The sequence below is a fragment of the Glandiceps talaboti genome, chromosome 15 (assembly GCF_964340395.1).
Source record: "Glandiceps talaboti chromosome 15, keGlaTala1.1, whole genome shotgun sequence".
NCBI classification, from domain to species: Eukaryota; Metazoa; Hemichordata; class Enteropneusta; family Spengelidae; genus Glandiceps; species Glandiceps talaboti.
Window position 1 is genome coordinate 22,157,420 of NC_135563.1, and position 26,371 is coordinate 22,183,790.

The window sequence follows — 26,371 nt, forward strand, 5'->3', positions numbered from 1 at the left end:
AGCAGAACATCGACAATTCTAACAATACTGACGCGGAACTTAATGTCGAAGAGGCACTTGAAGTTGAGGATAATGTTGAAGAAGAAACAGTTGTGGAAACTGTCAACCAAGACACACATGATGACGGTGTTGGTACGGGAGAAACAACAAACCAAAAGAGCATCAACAACTCTAACATTACTGACTCAGAATTATTGCTTGAATATACATATACAGACGATCAAGTCACTACTGAGGCAGAAGTTAAACCCGTCACCAGTGACGAGATGAAACACAGCGACACAGTTGTCACAGTGGAAGAACTAGTACTGTACAATTTCAAGCTCGAACCAATTGTTTTAGAAACGACGCAGAGACACACAGACTTTACTGAAGAGATTGCAACATTTCAAGAATTTTCTGACAGTGATTCGGAAGATAATGAGAGTAATAAAGGAGATGATAGCGTGACGATATCATCAGATTTGACAGGAAATGATGAACGTGAACCAGAGAAAAACAGTAGGGATGAGAAGTCAGTGTCAGATGTACCTGTTGAAGAGGGGAAGTTGGCGGATGTCCGGACAATTGAGAGAGGTGACGAAAAGAATGGGGATGGTGATGAGACTGCCAGTGAAAATAACACAGAACCAAAACAGACAGTAGTGCATGAAGAGGTCGTTGAAACTCCAGAAGACGTAGGAGTGATGACTGAGCCACCGAACGAAATAATAGATAAAGTGCAACCAGCGGAGTCATCTTTGTCAAGAGCACGAAAGACAGCAGCTTGTGACACAGCTAATACCTTTGCAGCTGATGAGGGTAATGATGAGATCGATGAAAGTCTTTCTGGTGACGTACGCGTAAGTGAGATGCCTGTATCACCTAAAAATGAAGTAATAAATGATCTACAAAAGGAAAGTGAAGAACCAAACCTACAATCTGAGGTACCGACTACTTTGACTTCTGACGAAGAAAACGAAACGATTTCTAATACAGTCATTACAACAGATAACGCATGTGTAGTTGAAGAAGGTGGTGATATCGGACCTGATCGTGAGGAATCGCAAGAAGTGAGACAACAACCAGCCGCAACATCGAAGGAAGAAACTCTTCCCGACATAATGTACACACCAGTCTCCAGGCATAGCATTGCAAGTTTATTGAGTGTAGATTCAGAAGACTTGGAAACTCCAGCTCCAGCGGATCTGAATCCATCGACAAGGAATGCTTTCCATTTCGAATCTATATCTGAACTTGATTACGGAGACGAATCTATGACCGGACGTGCTGACAAGAATGATGTCTTCGGGGACTCAGTGAAGTCAGCTACACTCCAGGGAGATGAAGGTGTTGAAGGTGAAAGTGGTGCCATGGTGACACCATCAGCAGAAGAGACAACGGGTGATGGGTACACTATTGAAGAAGCCAGACTATTTACTTTGCCAGCAGAGAAAGTTGAATATCATGTATCCTTGCAGTTTGCTGCTGGATACTATGTATTGGGTACCAGTGATGGAAAATCTCGAACATCCCTGGTAAGGAAACATAACTTTTTTTTACTATTATAGTCCGTATTTGTAGATGAACGACGGATTAACAAATATTTTACAATATTCTAGTGACTTCACATGTACAGATTTGTCAACTGGTATTCATATTTTCATATATCGTTTCAAAATAATACATTTCGTTGCAGTTAAGTTTTACACCAATCTGTTTTTACAACTTATTATTGACAGTTCTTTTCAGTGATGATGCAATGGAAAAAGATTTAATTTCACTAAAGGTCTCCTGTTATAAAAGTCTGTCTGTCTGACTGTCTGTCTGTCTGTCTGTCAATTTACCTATCATTTACACATTTAATTTCAGAGTTCAAGAACCTCCAGGACAACTGCTAGAACGAGAGCAGACTGCGAATTGGTTGCAACGGGACTATACAAGCCTTACGATTTATTCAGAATATGGAAGTATTACCTAGATAAATGGTTTCAGAGACCTGCAAAGAAAGTTTACCTTGTTACCCCATATATTGATGAAATGGCACTTACTGAGGTTATTCGTAGCATGGTGGACGGAGATTCAGGAAACGAGTATGTTGAAGAGGCTGACGTCCTAGAAAGACTGTTAACAAGAGAAATAGCCAGCGTAACTCTGCAGTTGTCGCCCCACATAAGAAATATCTATACACAGAGAATCAAGCCAAAGGTTTGGATAACACGAGCTGGTATCAGCCATTTCAACAGCAAATTTTTGGCGGGAGAATATCCTAATGGAAAAGTAGAACTATTGATAACAAGTGCCAACTTTACTAAAGCTCACCTAAGAATGCAAAAGAAAGACCCGTTTAATGATAGACAACGAGACAGTCTTGTCATATTGAAAACCACTAAAGAGTACTTCATGGACAAGTATATGAAGCCGTTAGAACCGTTGACGGAAAAGATGAAAGCTGTGTGAAGTGCAAACGTTGTTGGAATAGTCTGCAGTTATGTTGCTAACTTTGAAAAAAGCCTGCGGTGATAACTTTGAATAAAAAAGCAACACAAGACGAAAAGAAAATACCCGAAAAGACAGTCACCGGACAATAGTTGTAGGTTGTCTAGCTATAGACTAGTAAAATTCAACATTTTTAAAAAGTGTTTACCATACATGAACCATGGATGGAGAGATGTATGTACTCAGTATACCACAATGATACATATGTACCCATACTGTACTGATATTCGGTACTCGATAATTCTAAAGAAACCAGTGGTAGCGGGGATGTGCGAAAAAAGTGAGAGTGACACACACAAAATTCGAGAGGGGAAAGGAAAAAGTTACTAAAATAACATTATGAGAATATAACAATTTAATTTTTTCAAAGATTTCAATACCAACAGCCCTTGAGAATAAATAAATATACCCTTAACCACAATCATGTTCGTTTTTCTGTATCTACCTACCTACCTACCTACCTACCTACCTACCTACCTACCTACATGTCAGGTAGTCTGCATGCCAGCCTGTTTGTCATGTTAAACTCTATCTATCTATCTATCTATCTATCTATCTATCTATCTATCTATCTATCTATCTATCTATCTATCTATCTGTCTATCTATCTATCTGTCTGTCTGTCTATATATTCATCTGTGTGTGTGTGTGTGTGTGTGTGTGTGTGTGTGTGTGTGTGTGTGACATGACAGTCTGTCTGTCTGCCTGTCCGACTTTTCTGTCTAGCAGCCTGTTTATTTATGCTCCCCCTTTGAGGGACATGTCAGTATCGCGTCACCGTCTGCTAGCAGGACTGTGACCAAAGACGCAGGAGGTCAGCCTGAACAACTGGAGTCTTGTTGACCTTACACGACCTTACATGAATGTTCATACGATGTTATGAAAAGCTTAGTTTCTTATCCATGTATTGTCTCTTATATCCCTAGCTACACAGAGGTCGTTACTAGTCACTAAACATACTTAGACAATACGTAGGACAAAATAGGCCTGAAAACAATTATTTAGCTCTTTCTTGTGATTCGTAAACAAGCCTTGGCAAGTTTACTTTCAGTGTCAAATTTATGTATAACAACTCTGAAAGCAAGCGAGGGACAATGGACTGTCAAAAGAGGGACAAAACCGGGATATCAATTATTTTAAATTCGGTGTTGAGGATTCACTTGCCGACTCCCTATTCTGAAGACAGAAGTGTCTATCTCTTTATATATCCTTAATACGCCGTCTACATTTAATAGTCAGATATATTTTTAAGAAAAAATAAAAATAGCAGAGATTTACTTGTAAAAACAGTCTAGCTTTTATTTTGTTTATTTATTTATTTACTTATTTACTTATTTACTTACTTACTTACTTACTTACTTACTTACCTACAGTCTTCAAATGGAAAATCACCTGCGTTGGTAAACCATAGTATTCAATGTGAACTTTTGTTCAGGTAAATTTTCAAGTTGTGTTTTGAACAAAAGTTCACATTGTATACTACTTAATAGTCTTATTCGTGCATTCATTCATTCCACCACCGCCATTGTATGAATCTTGTTCTATCAAAAGACCTTGAAGATGCATTGATCTGATATTACTAGTATCTAACCCTAACCAGCGTAACTATCTACTGTCAGAATGATATTATTAACCCTTAAATTTAAAAGCGAACCCCCCCCCCCCCCCACGTCAAATGTTTCGGTATTAAATGTAGCTGCAATAATTGTAGCGTTAGATTTGATTTTTGAGTCGCTGTTTTTCGTTCCTTTTTTTCGTTCCTTCTTTTAACCGAAAAACAAACATCTTTTCCAAGACGAATCGAAAAAGGCTCAAAAGCAGAAGAAGAAAAAACAACTCAAAAACAAAACTAAACATACTACTACACTAGTATTATCATATCATGGTTATGGTGATTCCATATACCGTTTGTCCCGGGTAATGTATTCTGACTCCAACACCGGAATTAGCAGGGATTCAAGTGGTTGTTATGGTTGTGTTATTCTTTTCTGTCTGAAGTTTTATGACTGGCGCAGGTTATGACATGTTTGTCCTCTAGACGACACGTACGATTTCAATGAACTCTGGTACTCTTGCTATCTTTCCATAATGCATTGTGGGTAAAGACCAATGGTAAGGATATGTGCAAGTCTGCGTTTGCGCAATGACCGTCGTTTATCCTATATATCCATCCACATACAGCAAAGAGTTCCAATTTAGATAACTCAACCTTTTTTACTGTCCCCCATTTCAATGACTTTTTGTCAGTATATTAATCACTCATCCATCTAAAAAAATCGAATGATCATTTTTTGAATATTACGATATCCAGGGGGTGACTAATGCAAAGCGGATTACTCAGTGACAATATCCCTGTACAAAAGTGAATCGTCGAGGTCAAAGGGCAATGACGGAATAAAATTTGCCGTTCAGGTGACCCTTCAAAATACGAATAATTCTTGAAAAATAGCCAAGGCAGGATGATTTTGTGGTAATATACAAGTTATGCTGTTAATATGGCTGATTACCGGTAAGTATTCTGTCGTTCGCATGCAGTACGCTGTTGATATTGAACGTTACATGTCTCGTTACATTGTAATTTACCTGACGTCTGACCGGGTTCAAGTTGTTACGGCAAACGAGTCGTTTGGTCGTTTTCGAAAACGACAGGGTGACGTTTGCTATTCTGCAACAAATCACGATCAGTGTGTTCGAAAGAAATAAACAAATTGTTGTCACCAAATACCACTCTCCCCGTTTTGAAAAACAGATAAATTTAGTATGTCAAAGGTTGTAAATTGTAATACGAAATAGGAACGAGAGTTTTGTTAATGTTCGTAAAAAACTGCACACCCATAAATAACAAATTGAACAATGTTTATTTCTGTCACGGAGGTAACCCTTCTACTATCTCCTTATTTGTGTCGATTGTAGACAAAATAGGCAGTGTATTATTCCAATTGAGATGTAGAATGTTGTTTTCTGTACCTGCTGCAAGTATTGTAGTCTGTATAGATAGTTCACTGGAATAAAATGCAACCCTTGCGAACTCGATTCTGCCAGCTACTGGTAGTCGATTCTTACGCGTACGTTTGTCCCGTCCCATATCACCGGTGCCTCGGGTCGTCAGTTCCCAGTCAGTTAGTGCATTTTCTGTTGACTGATGGGTGTATTTGCTCATTTATAGTTCCTATACTTCCTGTTTGTTCAGGTAATGAAGCAATTTTCTACCCATCACCCATAGTAGCCTGTAAGGCCAGGATCGGCCTGTGTTCATTTCGTGTAGTGTAGAAAGACATTATGAACTTTAGGTCAGTGCATTACATGGCAAGTTGGTTTATATACTTCTATGGGTTATTTTATCGAGGTAGCAATGCTGCCGATTGTGAAACAACAAACTTGATGAAAAATAATATTTTGGAAATGTAGTGGCAACACAAGTAAGCAAATATGGTCAGAAATTATCATAAAGTTGCCAGTATTTGTGAACCTTTCGTAGTTTCTAGATGTATCGGCATCACCATATTTATAGACAATACATTGATTGCAAAGGTTAAAACGAGGGTTCCTACATTTGAAAATTTACCAAATCATTCAAAATTGACATCCTTATTCAAGTTATTGACCAATGGTAATATTGTAAGTAATGTTCCAAATTATACGAGAATGAATGTTCATGGACTGTGGGTTCATACTTTAGTAATGAATTTCTACTCACAGAGTCAAAAAATTTCTTGGAAGCAAATAACAAATAGCCCATTGTAGTACACCCCTGGTAATACAGACAACACATCAGGAAAAATTTGGGACTTGCCTCCAAGAAACATTTTGACTCTGAGAGTAGAAATTATAAGAAAATATATATAAATATATGTTCAGATATGAGACAGCTACACATTTATTTTGTAATTCATTAGCATGGTTTAATAATGTAATAGCTTTTTTCCCCAAGTATTTTCTGTCTGCATTTCTATCTTTAATTTGAATTTTCTGTATTAATCCATTTATGTTGTTTTACATATTTCTTTTTCATTTGAACTTTGTAACCTTTAGTAACTCATTTGGGAATTATTACATGTTCAAATAAATATCAACATTATAATCGTATGAATACTGGTATTATACCTCAGCTGTGATTCTGTTTTGTTTCATTAACTGATCTTTGACACAAATGCATGTACATATAATATCATTGATACAGAGTAAAAGTTAGCCATAATAAAAGTTAGTAAAACCTCAGACCACTATAGGAACAGTATGGGCAGGCAGATACATGTACAAATAACATTTAATAAGCTTCTGTTCTTGTTTACTTTAGATCAAAGATGTAAACACTCCAGAAAGGAAGAAGAACCAATGGCACCTTCCAAACCATTCATACTGTTTTGAAAGAATACAGTTAAAGATGGTTTGGTTACGTCTGTAATGTAGTGATATTCAGTAGTCACATTGGCAAATCAGTGATCTTGGTTTCTTGTCCATCTGGAGTGCAGTAAAATGTCCTAAGATAGGACAAATACAGGAAGACAAAATGATTGCTGTTCTGAATCCTAGCACCATTATTTGTGGTTAGAAAGGTTACATCTTTAACTTCACAGAAGAATCATGTCTTTCTACACGTGTACGCTTCCTTCTGTACAAAGTTGGCTGGGTCGTGAACTTGAGCTTCGTGGCATTGATGCCATGATATATACCAGGTACATACTCAGCATTTTACAACAGGAGAATCGTGATGTAGAACGAGAGTTGCAGCAGTCACCAGTAACTAAGGACGTGAGGCGACATCGAGGCAAAAGTCCAAAGCAGCTGAGAAACTGGAATGTGGAAGAACTGAAGAAACATGCAGTTGTTGAATGCTTGCAATCAGTTGTTGATCAGGTGAGTGAAAAGTTCATCCTGTGTTGTCTGAAATAAAGCATACATTGTAGACTTGTCGTGTGTGACCATCAAACCAGTCACAAGAAGAAACAAAACTTGAAGCCAATTGTCAATATGGTAATAGTAGTAGCATGTAATATTATAGAGTTTCAAAATAGAACAAGACCAATTTATTTTTATTGCATCTGTAGACTAGTAATGCATCAGTAGTATGTGGAGAGGAAGCCATAGTGTGGACCAAGGTATTACCTTAGTTTTTTCAAGATGCACCTAGGTAGTTGATTTCTAGTTCAGTTTGCAGTAATTGAGCAAGATACATGCACACGTTACATTAGATGGTCATAGCTGTAGAATTTGGCATATTTTATCACCACATATGTATTTTTAATTCAACTGGCTTCCTATATCCATGTTCCATTTGCTAGAAAATGTCATTGGTTTGCCATCAAGCTTTGAATATACAATGTACATGTACAGCGTGTATCCCAGAAGTTTAGCACAGCTATAACTGTGTTGTAATGGGAGTTTGGGTTTGGGTTTGTGCCTGAACGTTCAAAGTTTAAACTGGGGACTGACACTGTATCATCATGCTAAAAGTTCTTCAAAACTTAAGAGTGATATTAAGAGCAAAATTGATACTTCATAATCATTTAAAATATTTCAAGACTGATTCAAAATAAACCACTGTGCCAAATGACTTCTATATTGTGGATATACAGTTGATGACTTCATAGTGCTTGAATAATTCAGTGACGTGAGATTCACATGCAGGTTCATGCTTTAATAGTTTGGCAGTTCACACCCACCTAGGATGATAGGTAGCTACATGTTCCTCCATGCACCTAGAAAACTGAATGTGATGAGATGCATGTGTATACACATAAAATCATGATTCTCAAAAGTAGAGAATATGAAATGCAAATGGCATATCTCCCAGTCAATGTATTCCTAGCATTTGCACTTGTCAATGAGACAAAGAAAAGAACATTTGGGGATCTTGCTACTGTCAGTTTGATAAGGATTTGATTTCCAGAGGACAGATATTATTAGTATGTAAGGTATACATGACAAGGTGGGGGTGGGTGCCCTCACACATCAGGAGAGAGGAGGCCGATGAGTATGGAACGACATGACGTATTTTACAGTCTAGGACATTACGTGAGAACTTGGTTTCCTTGTTGCTCCTCTTTTCAGGGACAGAGCTGCCATTAACAGCAAAAATGACATTTCTACCATCTATCGCAAAGATGCAATTTTAACATTTGAAGTTATTGTACATACATATAATGCTAAGTATGTACAGCTATAGGTACAACATACTAGTAGTTGTGCAGATAGATACCATAGCTACATGTAGGAGTAATTATAGCACACAGCTGCAGTTTGTTTATATTTTGGGGAAATTTAAAAAAAATTAATCCTCCATTAATTTGTGTAGCTGTGAAAGTTTCTGTGACTATTGTTGAAAGAAGTGTTAGATCGCAGTGTCTAATGAAGTATTGTCACTTTTCTTTTGTTTCTTGTGTTATCTTTAGTCCCAGAATAGACTCTATTTTGGTCACAGTTTGTTTTGTTTTAATTAATGAGATGTTATTTCAAAGCTAAACAAAAATGTATGAAATAAAGAAGTACAATGTAGTGTAAGTCCATAGGGATTTAGAGGACTAAGGTCTGAAAGGGGAAAAACCCGGTCTGTGATATTGAAGAATTTAAAACCTTGAAAACAAGCATATGTGACAAGTTGATTAAGGTCACAATGCAATAACCTTGAGTCATATGGTAATCACCACTGGTCAGTAAGATTTCCTAGGTTAGTTACCTATTGTTATGAAACAATACAAGGATTTAACAATGTAAAACAATAAAACACAAATACACAGCAATGTTAAATTCCACCGTCTATACAGTAATGAATTATTTACAGATATTGAAATTGGAGAATGTTCATAAGTTTTATTTGAGATGAACTTTTGACTTCTTTGTCTTACATATATTTATCGTCATTATTTGAATATTTTTGTAAAATTGTAAATTACTTTACAGGGACTTGTCACTGAATGAATTGGGTGCATTTGTTCAAAATCAATCATATTTTTTTCAAGAAAACCAAATCAAAATGATCAGAAATAGAACAGCTATTATCGTATTATAGCTACATCATATTTTATTAGTTTAGTAACCTTATGGTAAATCACAGTCGTGACAGTACCAGTTTTTGTTCTAGTTTGCCTTTTCTTGGTACTAAAATAGCATTCTTCCTCATTGTTCAATTTATACTAGAGGGTCATAATAGAATAGGAAGGTAGACTGTGATATTGTCTCACGTACGGTACATGCCCATGTGTGATACATGGAGTGGAAGTCGTGGTGTTTACCTAGAACTTAGAAGTTGAATGATCATTATTTTTATGACACACCCAAGTGGTAATATTCTATTTCAGGTAACAAGAATTTAACAGTTCTTATTGCCAGTAAGTTAGGGGACACAGACTCTTGCTAAAACACAAATCTTTCTAATTATAAGTTGTATCTCTAATGCAATGGGATGTTTCTGATAGTCATTGCTTGCTAGGGGGAGGCGGGATCATTTCACTTATATAGATAAATATAAATGAACATGTTACAATATCCATTTTATATCAATTTACAATATTACACATTTTTGTCCGACATACAAATTGTACCTTTGTGTACATTGTACATATTTGTAGACTTTTATTGCCCAATTTATTGCAGTTTAAAAATATTTGAATGGTCCCTGTCAATTACTCAAACAGCCTTGGGTCCAAATGAACTTTGAAAGTATACATGTACCTGCCCACAATACATGTAGCACAGTGACCATTAGAAATAAACCAGCAGGCATACAACTTACACAACACATAGTTTATGCTTTACATGTAGCTACATCATGTATAGAGTCCCTGTCCCCCAACTTACTGGTCACAAGAACTGAAGTGTCTAATTCTCATTACCTGAAATAGAATATTGCCACCTGGGTGTCAAATAGACCAGTAGACATATATGTACAACTTACACAACACATCCTTTATGCTTTAGTTATAGTCCTTGTCCCCCGACTTACTGGTCACAAGAACTGAAGTGTCTAATTCTCATTACCTGAAATAGAATATTGCCACCTGGGTGTCAAATAGACCAGTAGACATATATGTACAACTTACACAACACATCGTTTATGCTTTAGTTATAGTCCCTGTCCCCCCAACTTACTGGTCACAAGAAGAGTTTAATTCTCATTAATACCGGAAATAGAATATTACCACCTGGGCATGTCAAAAATTAATGATCATTCCATTTGTTGGTCATCACTCCATTCACTTAGTCTAGTCCCTGTACTGTATCATTACGATTTACACCTCCACTCAATAGTTCCTATATGGTATCATTATGATTTACACCTCCACTCACTAGTCCCTATATGGTATCATTACGATTTATACCTACACTCACGTATTGTCAAAGTTGATATTCTAGAAGTCCTGAGATGCATGAGATACAATTTAAAATTCATCCACAACCACCCCACAGTCATTAACATCATATCTTTGTTGATTAATCCCAAATTCTAACCAATACTACAGTCCCTCTAAAATAAGTGTTTATTGGGGCAGTTGCGTAATGTCCAAATATGGTAATATTTGTCAGCTCAGGATGCTACTTATACACTGTTTACATGTACATCATTATAACAGTCAGGGTTGACTGATTGGATGAATAACTTTTTGTGCTGATTGAGGGACTTGGACCAGCCGTGGTTTAGAGACCACGTTGGAATCCAGCCTAGTCATCACTGTGACTTGTGGGCCACATGCTATACACATGCATTACTACCCATGGGCATGTGTTCTACTTTGACCCTCTCAATCTCATGCTTCTAGCATAAGGTATAATGTAAATGTACATGTACCAAGAATAGATATACTACAATAAAAACTGGTACTGTGATTTACCATAAGGTTTAATACTAAACTCTTGAGATATGAGTACTGTAGAGCATTTCACTATCTCACATGTTTTTCTTGCTCCATGGTATATCTCTAATGGATCTCCATTGAAAATAGTATTTACCCAGACTTTAAAAATTTAAAATTTGAAATTAAATTTTTTTATTTTGAATTTTAAAGTTAAAATTCATTTCTTTGTAAGTACAGCTCAAGTATGTGTATTTATGTGTCTGTGTAATTCAGTATTACAAAATCATAAATATTTCACAATAAACACACAATTTAAAATATTAGGACATGGCTTGATGCAACATAAGAATTAGTTATTCATAGAGGATGTTGCTAGTATAGCATTCCAAAGTGATTTATATTGAAACATGGATGGCACAAGGAAAATGCATTAATTTGATGTCAATTACGGGTTTCAATACATGTATGTGCAATGTGTGCAAACTTGTAGTAATGAACTTGAAGCCATATGAACTAAATTAAGGTTTTGTCCTTGGCACTCTTGTTAAGGTCTTAAAAAAAACAATTGTTTGGTTCTGGTTACCCGACCCCACCTAGTTTTTCACTGCTGACCCTAAACTTTATTTTATGCATTCAAGAAAAAAATAATAAAATCGCAAAAATTGTGTAGTCTCACGAGAAATAATGCAGATGCAGAAACTGACATCAACTTAAAAAGACAATATAAAACTGTTCTTCCAATCTGTAATGGCTGTACATCTGATAGGAAGAAATAAATAACACAGAGACCATTAGGAAAACAATGGAAAACCTGAACTAGACACTCACACATGAAAAAAATTTCTACCGTATAATAAAATAAAATAAAAAATCTACCTACCCTGCCAGTTCTAAAATTGAGCGTAATCGGAACCATGCAATTTTTTTGAGTAGGTCTAACCAATGTATCTGAGTGATTATAAAGGAGATTATACAATAACAAATCTATTAGTCTAGAAGAATTAAATGAAGTCTGATGATACTGATCAATGTGTTCTGTTTCATGTCATCATTTCTTGTCATCATGTTGATGTGATTATTTCATGACCTTTACCTTACAGTTTTCTTTGTGTACAAGACTACATTGTTTAGCTCTTTAATTAATTGTAATTTCTTGTGGTAAAATGAAAATTTCTATATCAATTCTTTTTTAAGATGGAATCAAAACAACAGCATTTGAAACAGACTCCCATCAAAGTTTGAATTTAGTCTCCAAATGTTGCAAACACCACTTTCGAAAGGGAAACACCCCCTTTTCATACTTCATTGTCATGTTCAATTAGTTGAACTCTTGAAGTACATGTAGCCTGTCGTGCTGTGGCCAGTGATCATTATAATCCCTATCAGTGAATACTTGGCTAAATGAATATATGCACTGAGGTATCTCATATTGTTCATATAGTTTTATAATTTTCTGTTCAGATATAGCACAATTGAAGTCTCTTTATTATCATTTTACAGTTGTAATTTTGAAAATAAATATACAACTATATGAACAAATTATATACCTTGTTGTACAACTTTGTACTGACCAACAAAATATTAAAATAAAAATAAAAGCCCAACCCCAATTTAAGTTAAAGGTTTTATTTATGAAATTTGAGACTAGCGATATCCTTTGTCAAATCTAAATTAGTTGTTTTTTTTCCGACTGTATACTACAGGCAGGTGCACTGTGACATTATATGTTTTGTGTGGATTCACTGACGTTTGTAGACTCCCTATCCTTATGATGAAAAATGTTGATTTTTCAAGTAACTTAGGGAGTTTATTTGGCATGACTTTAACATAATTCAGATTCCAGTGAAAGTCTATAACTTTGCAAAGCATAGAGTATCTAGTTTCTAAAAACAGTTGATATGAACTCTGATTTACTGACAACAGTGGGTGCAGGACAACAACCACACAACTGACAACCACAAAATCCATCAACTGGAGGTTGTTACCATTGTATGGTGTGTCCTTGACATTCTGGAGGTTGAGGTTAATCATTATTTCATCATGTGTGTGTGAAAAGTTTATTTAGAAGATGTCATCTACATGTATGAGGATTGAATACTATATATCATCACAATGGTAAATATGGTAAACGTATATATATGGTATGACCTACCATTTTATCAATCTTATCAGGCCCACTTTTTCTTCTCACAATTTTTCACAAAACTTCATGATTACAGTTACAAATGTACTGTACTGATATGCCAAGATTCAAAAAAGCTGGTGCCATTGTTAAGATCGACATGGCAGTAGAATATTTTTTAGATAATGTATCTGAGTTAAGGATTTATGTAACTGAGGTTAATAGGGTTGATGTAAGAATATAAAAATCAATGAAAAATAACAAATTAGATGTGAAATAGATTTTGTATTGAAATGGTCCTATGTATGTTGATACATATTAATTATAACTTGTACAGAGCATATAATAATGTATTTCTATAAATCTTCATTTGATATGTATGTATGTCATTGTCCTCCTAAGAAAGTACATGTAGGTGCATTGTATGTGTATCTCTTCCAATGAAAACAATGTCAACTTTAATGTTGATTTTTTTTATCATATTTGGTGCACACAGAAAAGCAGATATGACAATGACATTTTGTCATTTTATGTTGTTAATGTTATGCCCTACTCTAAAATTGGCATATTGGAATTTGTGGAAGACATTTACCTTAACCTGAAGTGCCCTGCAAATGAAATGTATATTATAGAGATATTTAAAAGCCCTTGTTGTGCCCCATTTGATATTAGTTGTAATGCCATTACGTGTAATGTATACTGTACATGTGTTTGCAATGGAGACTAGTGAGTTATGAAAAGTTCTGCATTCCTTTATCTATGTAATATACATTGTACATACATGTTTGTGTTAAACAGTAACATGATGTACATTATTTGTGCATACATTTGTATGTATGTATGCATGTATGTTTTGTGTGTGTGTGTGTGTGTGTGTGTCCATGTGTGTATGTCCGTGCTAGTATGTTTTCCTATGCTGTACATATTTCTACTACTATATACACCAACGCACATATAATGAATATAATGTCATGTCGACAATTTAAAAAAAAAAAAAATTTCACACTGGTACATGTAGTTCCTTTTTCTGTATTGCATATTTTAACTGTTTTGTACCACATCATGTAACCTCGAGAGATAATTTCACTTCCTTGTTTGAGGTCAATCATCAATCCAATGTCAATTTGTTGTAAGCCTTAGCACCTTTATCATATCAAAGTTGCTTATCTGTTTTTCGTTTTTACACGTACATCTAATTTTGTGGTCTCAATGTCATTTAGTTTTCATTTAGAGTTGAATTATCTACCAATTATACACATGAAGGCTATACATTACATAATAATGATATCTAAGTAAGGTTTTAGAAATTTTATGCCTGGCCCAGACCAGATGTTGTTGATGTCTATACATCAGTGCACCCTCTAATGATAGCCAAATTTTGTTGTTGTGAGTCAAAAGGAGAAAAACTGGCATTTCTTGTGAGTCACCACATAGTAATAGATAGGGGAACAACAAATTTTGGTGCGTCACTAGGACTTGTGTGCATCAGTGGCACGTCAAATTGGCTTAGAAGTTAGAGGGCACACTGCCCTATGGTTTTCAAATAACTGACTAGTCACAGTGTACATGTCACAAGTAATTATAACTAGGTTGTCATCAAAGTTTGTTATTGTGCATACTAGTCTACTTGAACCTAGATCACTGCAATTTCAATTGTGATGTTTTGATTTTAACCTCAACAAATGAAACTGATGGTGACCGGTTTGTTTTACCCCAGATTCACTGCAGACCTTCTGTCCTCAGATAACATAGTGGAATGAGAATTGTTGTCCTTATTAAAGCCAAATTCCTCCTTAATTTAGACCCAGTTTGTAGTAGGATTAAAATCTAGATTAGAAAAACGATCAAGTAGCAAAGTTACAGTGTAGAAAAAATTGGTCAGAATAAAAAAAATAATCTCTTTGTAATCATTATGGTGCCACAGATTAAAGAAGAGACATATGTGAGAACCTTGGATTGAAACCCTTGCCAGGTTACAGAGGATCAGGATTATTTTGATTGATTTAGACAACAAAATGAGAAAGTGCTGATAAGAGATACATTGCATTTCGGTTGATATTGTGTATATTTCCTCTTTAATACCAGGAGTGTGATATAGAAAACTTAGTGGATGAGCTGTGTTCAAGACTGAGACGCCTTCAAGCTGAACAAACAGCTGGTTGTAGCCTTGTATCCACTCAAACTGATATTCACAGTGCTGATTCTGAATCTATATCAGAGGACGATGCCGAAAGGTTGGTACATGTATTTGGCAACTATTGTACTACATCATGGGGGAATGTGGCAGTATGTGTTTGCTCATGTACGGGTCTGTCTGTCTGTCTGTCTGTCTGTCTGTATGTATGTATGTATGTATGTATGTATGTATGTATGTATGTATGTATGTATGTATGTATGTATGTATAGCTGCATTTATGGACAACATTTTATTTTTATTAGAAATGGTTTTGGCAACGAAGTTTTGCAATTTAGATGTTAAAAACTTCTAATGTGATGGGTAATAGTCTGAAAATAACAATATTGTAGCTGCTGCAACACATCCATATCTTTCAATTATTTTTTCTTTTACCAGATATTATGAAGCCTTTCCAGCTCTTGGGGACAGCAGCACTGATGTACCACCAGAGCCTAAACCATGGGGTTCTTGGGCCATGACCTGTAAGAAAGAGTCACCAAAAGACAAAGTTTCAGACCAGGAAATAAGCAGTTCACGCAGTTCAACGCAGCCTAGTCCATCTAAACCTGCTCTATCTATACTAAATGCCGGTCAAAGTGATGGCAGGCTGGCTACAAGTGCTACCAACTGTAAAAAGAGTCCAGTCATGGGTAGTCACAAGAACCAAACACCAGAAGCGTCAAATACTGTAGATCAACTCTTCAAGTCAGTACTAGGGGATGAGGAGAAAGCCATCAAAGAACAGGAAAATTTTGCTCTCAGCAGTGTTATCCATGAAATGGAAACCAATTTTGACGCAAACGGATATGTTGACAACTTAGATGTCGCATCAACCAAAGAAGACTTGAAATGGTATACTGATCCTGTTGGCCAAATCTTCACCCCATCAAGCAACAAGAGTAAGCTACAAACACTCTATAAACAAAGAAATGGTGGTGCAGAAAGCCAATTAGATGACACAGCTCAAGCCTTTGTGGAGTCCATCTGTCATGAAGCAATTTCAGAAGCCCTGAAAGCAGAACAGTGTTTCCTCAAGTCGTTAAGTGATGGCAAAGAAGGAAAGGATAATTTGGAGGTTCCTGGAACAGGAGAACTTCTGTCTGTTGCTGTAACAACCAATGATCCTGCCAAGACTGGTAATGATGCCTTTGATACTCTGCAGATAGATGCAACTATATTCACTGATGAGAAGAATCTGTGGAAGACTTGTACAGATGAGCAAAGTGATGAGGAAAAGGAAAATGTTATCACAACAGAGGAGAATGATGACCTTGTACAGAGCCCTTCTACCGATTCATTGTGTGAAGTAGATGGGATGAATGTACACAACAGGGATGAAAAATATGGGGAAAGTAAGGAGAAGGAAACTATTTCAATTGTGGATGATTTGTTTGGGCCTTTTAATGTCAACTTGGCTGCTATCTGGGACAGTCCCATAACTGCTGATGCCAAACCCAAATGGTCATCACCAATAACAACCACATGTCAACAAAGTCAGGAGGGCCACATAATGACAAATCAGGGAGGCGTAAGTGATGACAAATCTGACACAGTGTTGACTTCCCCTGTGAAGTCAGGTGTTAATGAAGGAAACGATTCTCCAGCCACACCCAGTGTAGATTCAAACACAAAGTCGTTACTTGAAAACAATAACATAGACACAGTATGGCCTTTGATGATAGAGAAACCTGGTATTAATTCTGACCTACTGACACCAGAAGCTGAAGAAATACTGGATGAGAGTGATTGCCAAAGAGTTTTGAGTCTAGACTCCTGGCAGTGTGTTCCACTCAATGATAATCCAACCACTGAAACAAACCCTGAGTTGTCTGATACCAATGGATGGGATGTGAACAATGCAATGTGGTCCACATATGATCTACAATCAACTCTCATACAACCCCCTAAACTAGTGACATATGGTTGCAGTCAATCAGATGACTCTGAGTCTCGGCATCAGTTTATTCCAGGGGGTGTATATGGCAATATTAATCTAAAAGCAGGTGATATTCAAGCAAAGAAGCCATCTCATCCCATCAGCTGTGCAAGGGAGATATGGGAAACTGACTGTATTTGTCAATATTTCCCTTCTTCTTATCGTGATTCGTCAAGATTTGAATTTGCTCAGGGAAGACGTCGACCACAGTCTGCTGGAGGGAAACCATCTGACTTTGAATACAGTAGCCTGTCTCGACTGCATTCTGTTGATGACAGCATGTATGATCATTACACTGATCAATTTGATCATAAAAGAACTGAACTTAAGAGTGCTAACCCAGTGCAATTTTGTAACGTTGATGACGAAAGGAACGTTCAAGAAAACGAAAGGTCACTGTATTGCAACGTTACTAGTACAGAATTTCCTACAATGCAGGAAAAAAGAGAAGTTGGTAGACTCTCTTTGCATGAAATGCTGAAGAGAGATCAACATAGCGGAATGGAATTTCAAGATTTATTTTACAACTCAGAGGACTTTTCACCTCGCAAGAGTGCTACATTTACAAATCACCAAGGTGCTTTTACAAAAATTATACCCAAGAAAAGAACAGATCCTATAGTCTATGGGTCAAGCTGGTCTGGTCCCATAGGTAGAGGAAAAACTCATAGCTCATTAAGTTTTCCTGATTGCCAAGATGAATATTCTACAGAAATGTTGGCATGGGAAAATTTATTGATATCTCCAAAAACTCACTTCAAACCCATCAGAGAAAGCTTCTCATCTGATTCCCTGTATGAATGTGATGGCCAAAGTAGTGAGGCATCTCAACACAGTAGTATCAGAAACTGTGACATCATCAATGTTGACAAGTGTGTGTGTTACACTGAAAATGCAGGAGGAGTTATTGGACAATTTGCACATAGTGCACCAGACAGTCTGACCAACAGAGCCGATCAGAAAATTAAATATTTCCTAAGTCAGTGTAACCATAGATGGTCAACAGGTAGTGATGATGCAGAGATTGAAAATTACACAACACACATGCCACATTCGCAATGTCATAAAACATACCCAGCAGACGTAACCCACACAAAGCACATACAAGTGATTGACCATAAAGCTGGCAACATCAATGGAAATTCGGTGTTCAAGGGAATGCAGAAACCAAGTGTTTCTTGTGCTCAAGACAAAAAGAATGTGTTTGAGGAGGAGAAAAGCAATTTCTATGGACTGGGAGATATTTCTGGACATAGTAACTTACTAATGGATAGGGAAGAACAAGTAAGTAAAAAACCTGAACTTTTGGCCTTAATTCACTAATTCTTTCTAACTGTAGTTATAGATTCCGACTTTAAATTTCTATGTTGGTGACATACATTTTGTTGACTGAACTGAAGCAGTTTGCCACATTCTTGACCTCTGTGTTCCACATTCTGTGACCCATATTGGTCCTGGATGCTCAAGTCTCAAGAAAAACTTCAAGCCAAATGAGAATTTTAAATACCCTTTATGTCTTGGCTCACTTTGGAGGCAATACAAATGTAAATATTTGTTCTCTGAAAGAGTTATTGTGGCCATTAGGAACACATGTTTATAATGACAGTAAATTTATTCAAAAATGCCACCAAACATACTACTCAAATGTCACAAAAAGGTCATGAAAATTGACTATTGCAAACCACCTTACTTTGCTTGTAGATTCCCAATGACCAAACAGAATCCATTGTGATATTCACTGCATTACTTCAATTTTTACCAATAGTAATCATTTGTGGTCTACAGACACATGCCACAGTCAATCATGTGATCTTTATTGAAAGTGTAGATCTATTGACTGATCTAACAGTACTGGATTTATAGTTAGGAACCCTATACATGTAGAATCCAGTGTGATCTCCATTACCTTGGCTTTACAACTGATTCCTAACTTATTGTAGGGACTCCATAGAATCCATTGTAATCTTCATCTTGTAAGCTTTAATACTGATTCCTATCAAATTTGTAGGGACTCTGTAGAACCCACTGTGATCTTCATTGGTTAATTTGTAAATGTCAGACTTTCTAACCCACAAAGAGCATAGTTAGGAATGCCATTGAATCCATTTCGGTCCTCTTCACTTTTGTTATACAATGTAGTTTGTCTGAGCTGATAAAAATGACAATGACAAGGCTACTACTCATCTACGGCTTACCAATGCAGAAAATGGTATGACTACCCTTTGAGGTATCGTGATTGATTTCATCATACACCTCTCTATTGGCCAAGAGTGGCAACAATTAGCATCGTACAGTTATTGTGTATGAAATGTGATAAAAAAAAATGGTCTATCCAATCCTATCCGTCTGTGATGCTAAAACTCTTGTGATCTGTTATAGATATTTACTTTGGAGGAACTTATGCCAGAGACAGAAGAGTCCTTTGAGGAACAAATCATGTTATATTCATCTGATTTAGAAAGTGAATGGCTGTTGACAACCCCACCTGAAATGAATACAAAGAAGAAACCGAGGAAGGGATGTAAGTATTATAGGTATTGATACAGAAATCGATACTGTACTTATCTCAATCTCTTCTAAAGGTTTTAGTAAAGGTACAGACATGGTTAATGTTAGTGTGTATCCATGCATATGTCTTTATAGTAGTTTTTTAGCCCATTGTCACAAGATGATCAAATTTATTAACATCAAATGTGACAATATGTGTAAGGTGTCTACAAATGTAAATCACACGTTTTCGTGTAGAATGAACAACCATGTACTTTTTGCATTGCAAAAATCACTAGTATGCACACACCGGTGCAAGTAATATTAGGTACATATGTACATTTGTAATAATGTAACTTGCAAACATGAACTTTAAATGTCATAGTATTTGATAACCATGGTACACAGATATTAGAAATTTACACGTTTCTTATAAGAAATAATGCTAAATAGCTTACAATTTTACTTTCCCAGCTTCAAGGAAACCCTGCAGTTTTTATTTGGAAGGCAGTTGTCACCGTGCAGACTGCAAATTTGCACATGACTTGAGTAATATTACTTGCCGTTTTTGGGAAGGAGGAACCTGTTTTAAGGGTGTAGATTGCCCCTTTCTTCATGGATACCCAAGGTATGTTTACCGAATTTTCCATTTCATATTTTTTTTTAATTTTGCATTGATAATAATTGCTTTTTGGACAAGATTTTGGAAATAAAAGTAGAATTTAGTTATAGGAAGAGAAGGACCGAGTGACAGCTTTTTCTTACAACTGCATTTTTGGCTGATACCATTATCAACAGAGGGGAATCCTACATGTACATGTAGTGCTGGCTGATACCATTATCAACAGAGGGGGGGGGGGGAATCCTACATATACATGTAGTGTAGTTAGATACTAAGTGTACAATTTCTAATTCCAACTATTACTGAACAAAGTGAGTAGTCTTCATTTCATTCTGCCATATTCTGGTATCTAGTTTGAAGCCACTTTTGAAAGAGACATCACTTCAGGGCATCCAAAATTAAGAAAAATGAAGGCTAAAACTCTGGTCTTGGATGTATATTACATGGCAGTACATGAAACAGTCAACAATACATGTATGTGTCAAAAACAGCTCCTTGACCACCTAAAAATAAAATGAAAAGTTAGCAGAACTATTTGCACTGAACTCTTGGAAATGTTTAAAGTAGGTCTCAGCATTGAACAGTAATTGCTTTCACTTTCAGTCCAAATGCTGATATGAAACAGCACTCCTAGTGGCCAAACTGGACAATCTCTTGTCTTTTGGCCAGCTTGAATATGGCATTTTGACTGCCTAAAGTGCAAAACTAGAAAATAATTTGTTGACATTGTTCTTTTTCACAGTGAATCTAGAACACAATCTGATGGCTCCAACTCAAGTTCATTTATCTTTGATACTCAACAATTTCCGGAACTGTCCAAATCATCAAAGGTAAGTTAATTGTATGATCAAGGGCTTTCAAATTTACTATTGTGGATCTCAGTCTCCTTCAAGTCAAAAAGCAGTTCAATAATAGTTACAGTCAAGTTTCCTCTCTTGTCTAAAATACAGTCTGCATACAATCATAATAAATAAACTAACCATATCAATTAATTACCCTTTGAAAATACATCTCAGTAAGAGTGTGGATACCTCCTTATGAATATATATGGTCACATTTTTACAATCTTATTATTCCATTGCACACAGGACAAGAGTTCATCTTCTAATGAAAGTACACCCCCTGGTACATTGGGTCGAAGAACTAAAGGTGTATATGACAAGAAGAAACCTCCTGGAATGAAACACAAGAAATCACTACCAATTAATATAGACTACAGAAATAAATAGATTGTTTATTTGAAGTCAATGAGTCACAAGTGCCCATTGTCTATCCTGTATCTGTATCATATACCAATTACCCAAGCTTTGGTCACTGTATTTTCATTTTCACTGAATGTTTGAATCGTCAGTTTTGGATGATAAATCTTACCATACTGAAGAAGGCACTTTGACATGCCAACTTCAGAAGTGGGTGGGGTGAGCTGTAAAATCAACATAATATGTCATTTATTATCAGCTAATATATTACATAACTTAAATAAAGTAAGAATGACTTAACTTGCCCTTATTGCATTGAAAGAAATATTTTGAGACTGCTATTTGAATAGACTCTTGTGTCTTAAAGTTAAAGGAAATTGACCATTTTTTTCGCAAACATTCAAAAACTGGGTTTTTTCCTAGTTATTATGCATTTAGTGTAACATTGAATTTGAGGCCTTCGTACCTGTAATTCCATTTATTCAAACCCGTCATCAACATTTTCAGAGCTAACCCCCATCATCACCATCACCTGTGAACTCTTGAATAGTCCTATTGTGAAGTGATATACTTTACCTATTTATACAGAACAAACCATACCACATACAGATATAACAACCATACATTGAGTTTTGTGGAGACTGAAACATTATTGATTGCATACACGTATATTTGATGCTATATCTCCACCATGAAACTAGTATAACATCAGCAATATCAGTTCATACTGCAATGCCATCCCACATGTTTTAAATTTTAGTTAATTATCTCTTGTGAGGCTAATTCTGCAGTTTTCATGTCTGCAAGTACGTTATTGCCATAACAACACAACACAACACTTATGTTATCATGTTGGCCTTCAAAAAGACCTCAGCAACTAAGATCCTGAGAAATCAAGGGGTTCCAACTACAATATATTTCATCTTGCCACCTCTTGAAGTCTTTTCTTTTATGGCTATGTATATTATCACATCCCCAGATAGTGAACTAATCTAGCTGCTAGACCTCAGACTTTCTTTTGATAATATGAGGTCGGGCTATCGCCCTAACTAACGACCTTTGGTCACCTTCACAGTGAGCAGAATAGCCCAAGAAGCAAAACTAATAGTTAACCTGATTTGATGTTTTCAAGGAAACCAACAATCGTTTATTTTCTGGTAGAGTTAAACACAGTATTTGGTGGCCATATTGGAAATTACATACTGACCCTTGATTTGTTTTACTGATTTAACCAAGGAGAGCCTGAAGGTTCTCAGAACAAAATAAGAGCAAAAGTTGAAAACTTTTCTGAGGCACAGACTACAGACAATATAGTGAATCTAATATTAAAATGTTGAAATGTTTCTTGATTTCTGTGTACGTGTATTGTTTGTTGAATATTATTTTCTCGATTCTCTCATGGCTAAATTCAAGTCTTAGTTCAATAGCAATATACCAGTATTTCATAGAGTATTTAAATTCTGTGAATATATGTATTTTTGCACAAGAAAACCAAGCCAGCACTTTATTTTGTGAAGTCAATAACATAGAATGCAGTTTTCCTGAAATATAAAGTAGAAACTGTTTGTAATTCCATCAAATCTGTCAGTGTTTCTCAAACCTTCATCACCTTAAAACCTGGTCTCACTGGTATGAGGTCTTGCATATCTCCTACAGATCACATGTATGGTTGTATCTCACCCATTATCACTTTATCAACCCCCTCCCCTACCTCTGAACACTGTCAGAATGTAAATAAGAAGTTTACACTACTTGGATATTACCAGCTGAACTTTAGATTGTATGAACACAAACAATATCACCAGATGAAACTTATGAAACTATTGATAAGAAAGATGAAGTGTCTGTTAGATTTAAAGCTGTAGTAACTGCAACTGGGACATTTATTTCATCAATCAACTGAAGATATATTTGCTAAAAATTGTTCAGTTTAAAGATATTCTACATATCTGTTAGTGTTTGATTTCATCCATATGTAGTGTAGTGATAGATTTAAATCTTGAAGGTTGGTGCTAAATCCGGCACGTTTAGTTTGACTTGCCTTCATATTTATATATGGTAGTGGTCAGTAAATATTCAGTATCGGGGTACAATCTAGATCATACACTTTCAGTGACGATTGTTATGTAATATTTCATGGCTTGCCTTGTGAATGAGTATGTTTTGTGTGCAAATACAAAAGACACTGATTTTAGGTTCTGTATCCGAATTATAAAATACAAATTGATTGCATTTTCTTGCCGTGATATGTTTCACACACTAAGTTACCTGTAGATGATTCAATACACCTCAGTGTGTACTTTATTGAGTTTTAAAAAATGGTCTAGTTGCAGCTAGTGCAGCTTTGAGGAGTGAAATATACCAACAATCATAACCTCTGAGTACAACAGAGTAAATTATTTATGATGATTTAAAAACAAACCTACCCTTTTTTCAAACTTTGATTCATGGAATCTAACAGGGAAAGTGCATTTTGTACAATCTTGCATGATACACTTGTGAGCTTGGAAAAAAGTATGATATCCAACCCAGTTCCAGAGTTACATTTACTGGTTTGAACCCCCACCCCACCCCCAAATATTTATATATGTTGTGACAAATCAGTAAGTCAAAACCTGACCCCTTAAGTCATTGTTAATGTACATATATAAACAGAATCTTAAACATAGTAAAAAACATGATAGACATTACTGAACATTAGCTTTACAATCAGCTGTTATAACTTTGAAATTATGAAGATATGAATTCAGCACTGTAAAATAAATTCAAAATATTGATTATCATATTTAATTTCTTTTTAAGTTATAGAAAAATGTGTTGTATGTTTTCATTTATGAATTCTTTTATTGCTGAATGACATCAGTTTTGAAGTAAATATCTGTTCTTGTAAATTATGTTGTAGTACTATTGTATTATTTATATGCTTGTGGTGGTTTGATGTGGAATGTTTTCAAGTACACTTTGTTCCAGGATGTTGTGTGAATTCTCGCTACCTGCAATACAATTCTACACATCACTGTGGAGTCAAATGGAACGAAGTCGCGTGACAACGCGTTCTAATGTCGACAACTACACTTCCGGTCGGCTATGCTAATACACAGGAATGTTTCTTTCCGATTTTCAGTTGTAGACATCTCTTGTAATTTTGCCCTGGAAAGATACTGTACATATTTAAATTTCCCACCTCCATAATTATATGAGCTTAAAACTTGCGTTTATCTTATTTGTTACAATTAAACTGTTTGGAAGAAACATTCACGTGTATTGACATAGGCGACCAGAAGTGTAGGTGTCAACAAATGCAAGCGCGGTCGCGAGACTGTGTTCCATTTGACTCCTTAGCGATGCATAGAATTGTATTGCAGATAGCGAGAATTTAATGTGCCACAGCTGACAGGATGAATATCCCTGAAAATCAAAGCTGTCATACAGATGTGTGTATATGATTCTGTAAGCCTGTACATAAAAACCCTGGATAGATATTAAAATAAAAGAAAGAACAAAAAACAACCTTAAAGCTGCACAAGCTGTAACTGGAGTAAAGTTTTACCCATCAGACAACCAACAATACATTCATTGAAAATTGTTAAATTATCAGTAATAGGCCTTTCCAAAATTTGCCATGGTGGCACTCTACTTCCTGTCTGTGTGCACCTTGGGGGTATACATGGTATACGTTACTTGGTTAATCATAGAGTAATTCTGCATTCCTCGATGTCTGAACAATGCAAAAAACATCCCTGATTTACACAAGGAACAAGTTCTTAAGAAACAGTACTATGAGGTGACGATACCCCCAATTTGAGTGAGGGCGCTGTATTCTCAATTTCCTGTTTGCAGTCTGCAATGGCCTATTAGACAATGTACATGTAAATTCGGGGTTGACTTTATGCAGAAGTAGTTACATTTGGGTACTGTTTTAGGTGCAGACCTAAAAATCAATTTGATTGGATTTCTTGCATCATACAATGCATACAGCTGCACAATACATTTACCCACAGGTATTGTGCAGGGTGTAAAATATTACAAGTAAGTTATTGTACCTAACACAGGTGATTCAACACTGCACGGTGTAAACTATTACAAGTAAGTTATTACATCTAAAAAAAACAGTTTCAAAAAATCATTCCAGTTACAGCTAGTGCAGCTTTAACACTAATCTTCATAAAATGATCATTTCATTGAGTATCATTTCTTGTTCATTGCGAGTTGATTATCTGAAATCTTTTTGAAAAAGTGAAACAAATATTAATAAGCTATATGTTGACAGTTTTGGATTTTATTGCCGACTGAAGAGGAAAGTGAAAGCTATTCGCATATACCCTCCCACTGCAACATTTCACAAAATGCCCTCCTGCTGGATCCACATACCCACTGCCAAAATTATCTTTGTTCGTTTCTCTTTCCATACTCTCTTACCCTCTCTCCATCATTCTGCATTTAATTGATGCATTGCCGGTACCCTGTCCACAAACTCTGCTGAAATATAAGTTTTATCCACTGAAATCATACTGACTGTTTTTCCCCTGCCATTGACCAAAATCACAACATTCCCTCCC

At 35.9% G+C, this 26,371-nt stretch overlaps 1 protein-coding gene across 1 annotated transcript; it reads left to right on the plus strand.

Moving 5' to 3' along the window:
• Positions 1–4,852: 4,852 nt before the first annotated feature.
• LOC144446344 (uncharacterized) lies at positions 4,853–24,542 on the plus strand. Its single transcript, XM_078136091.1, has 8 exons — positions 4,853–4,987; positions 6,776–7,335; positions 15,478–15,626; positions 15,965–18,788; positions 19,884–20,025; positions 20,466–20,619; positions 21,356–21,443; positions 21,702–24,542. The coding sequence occupies exons 2-8, from the start codon at positions 7,063–7,065 to the stop codon at positions 21,840–21,842; spliced, it is 3,771 nt and encodes a 1,256-aa protein (XP_077992217.1). The 5' UTR covers positions 4,853–4,987; positions 6,776–7,062; the 3' UTR covers positions 21,843–24,542.
• Positions 24,543–26,371: the final 1,829 nt, after the last annotated feature.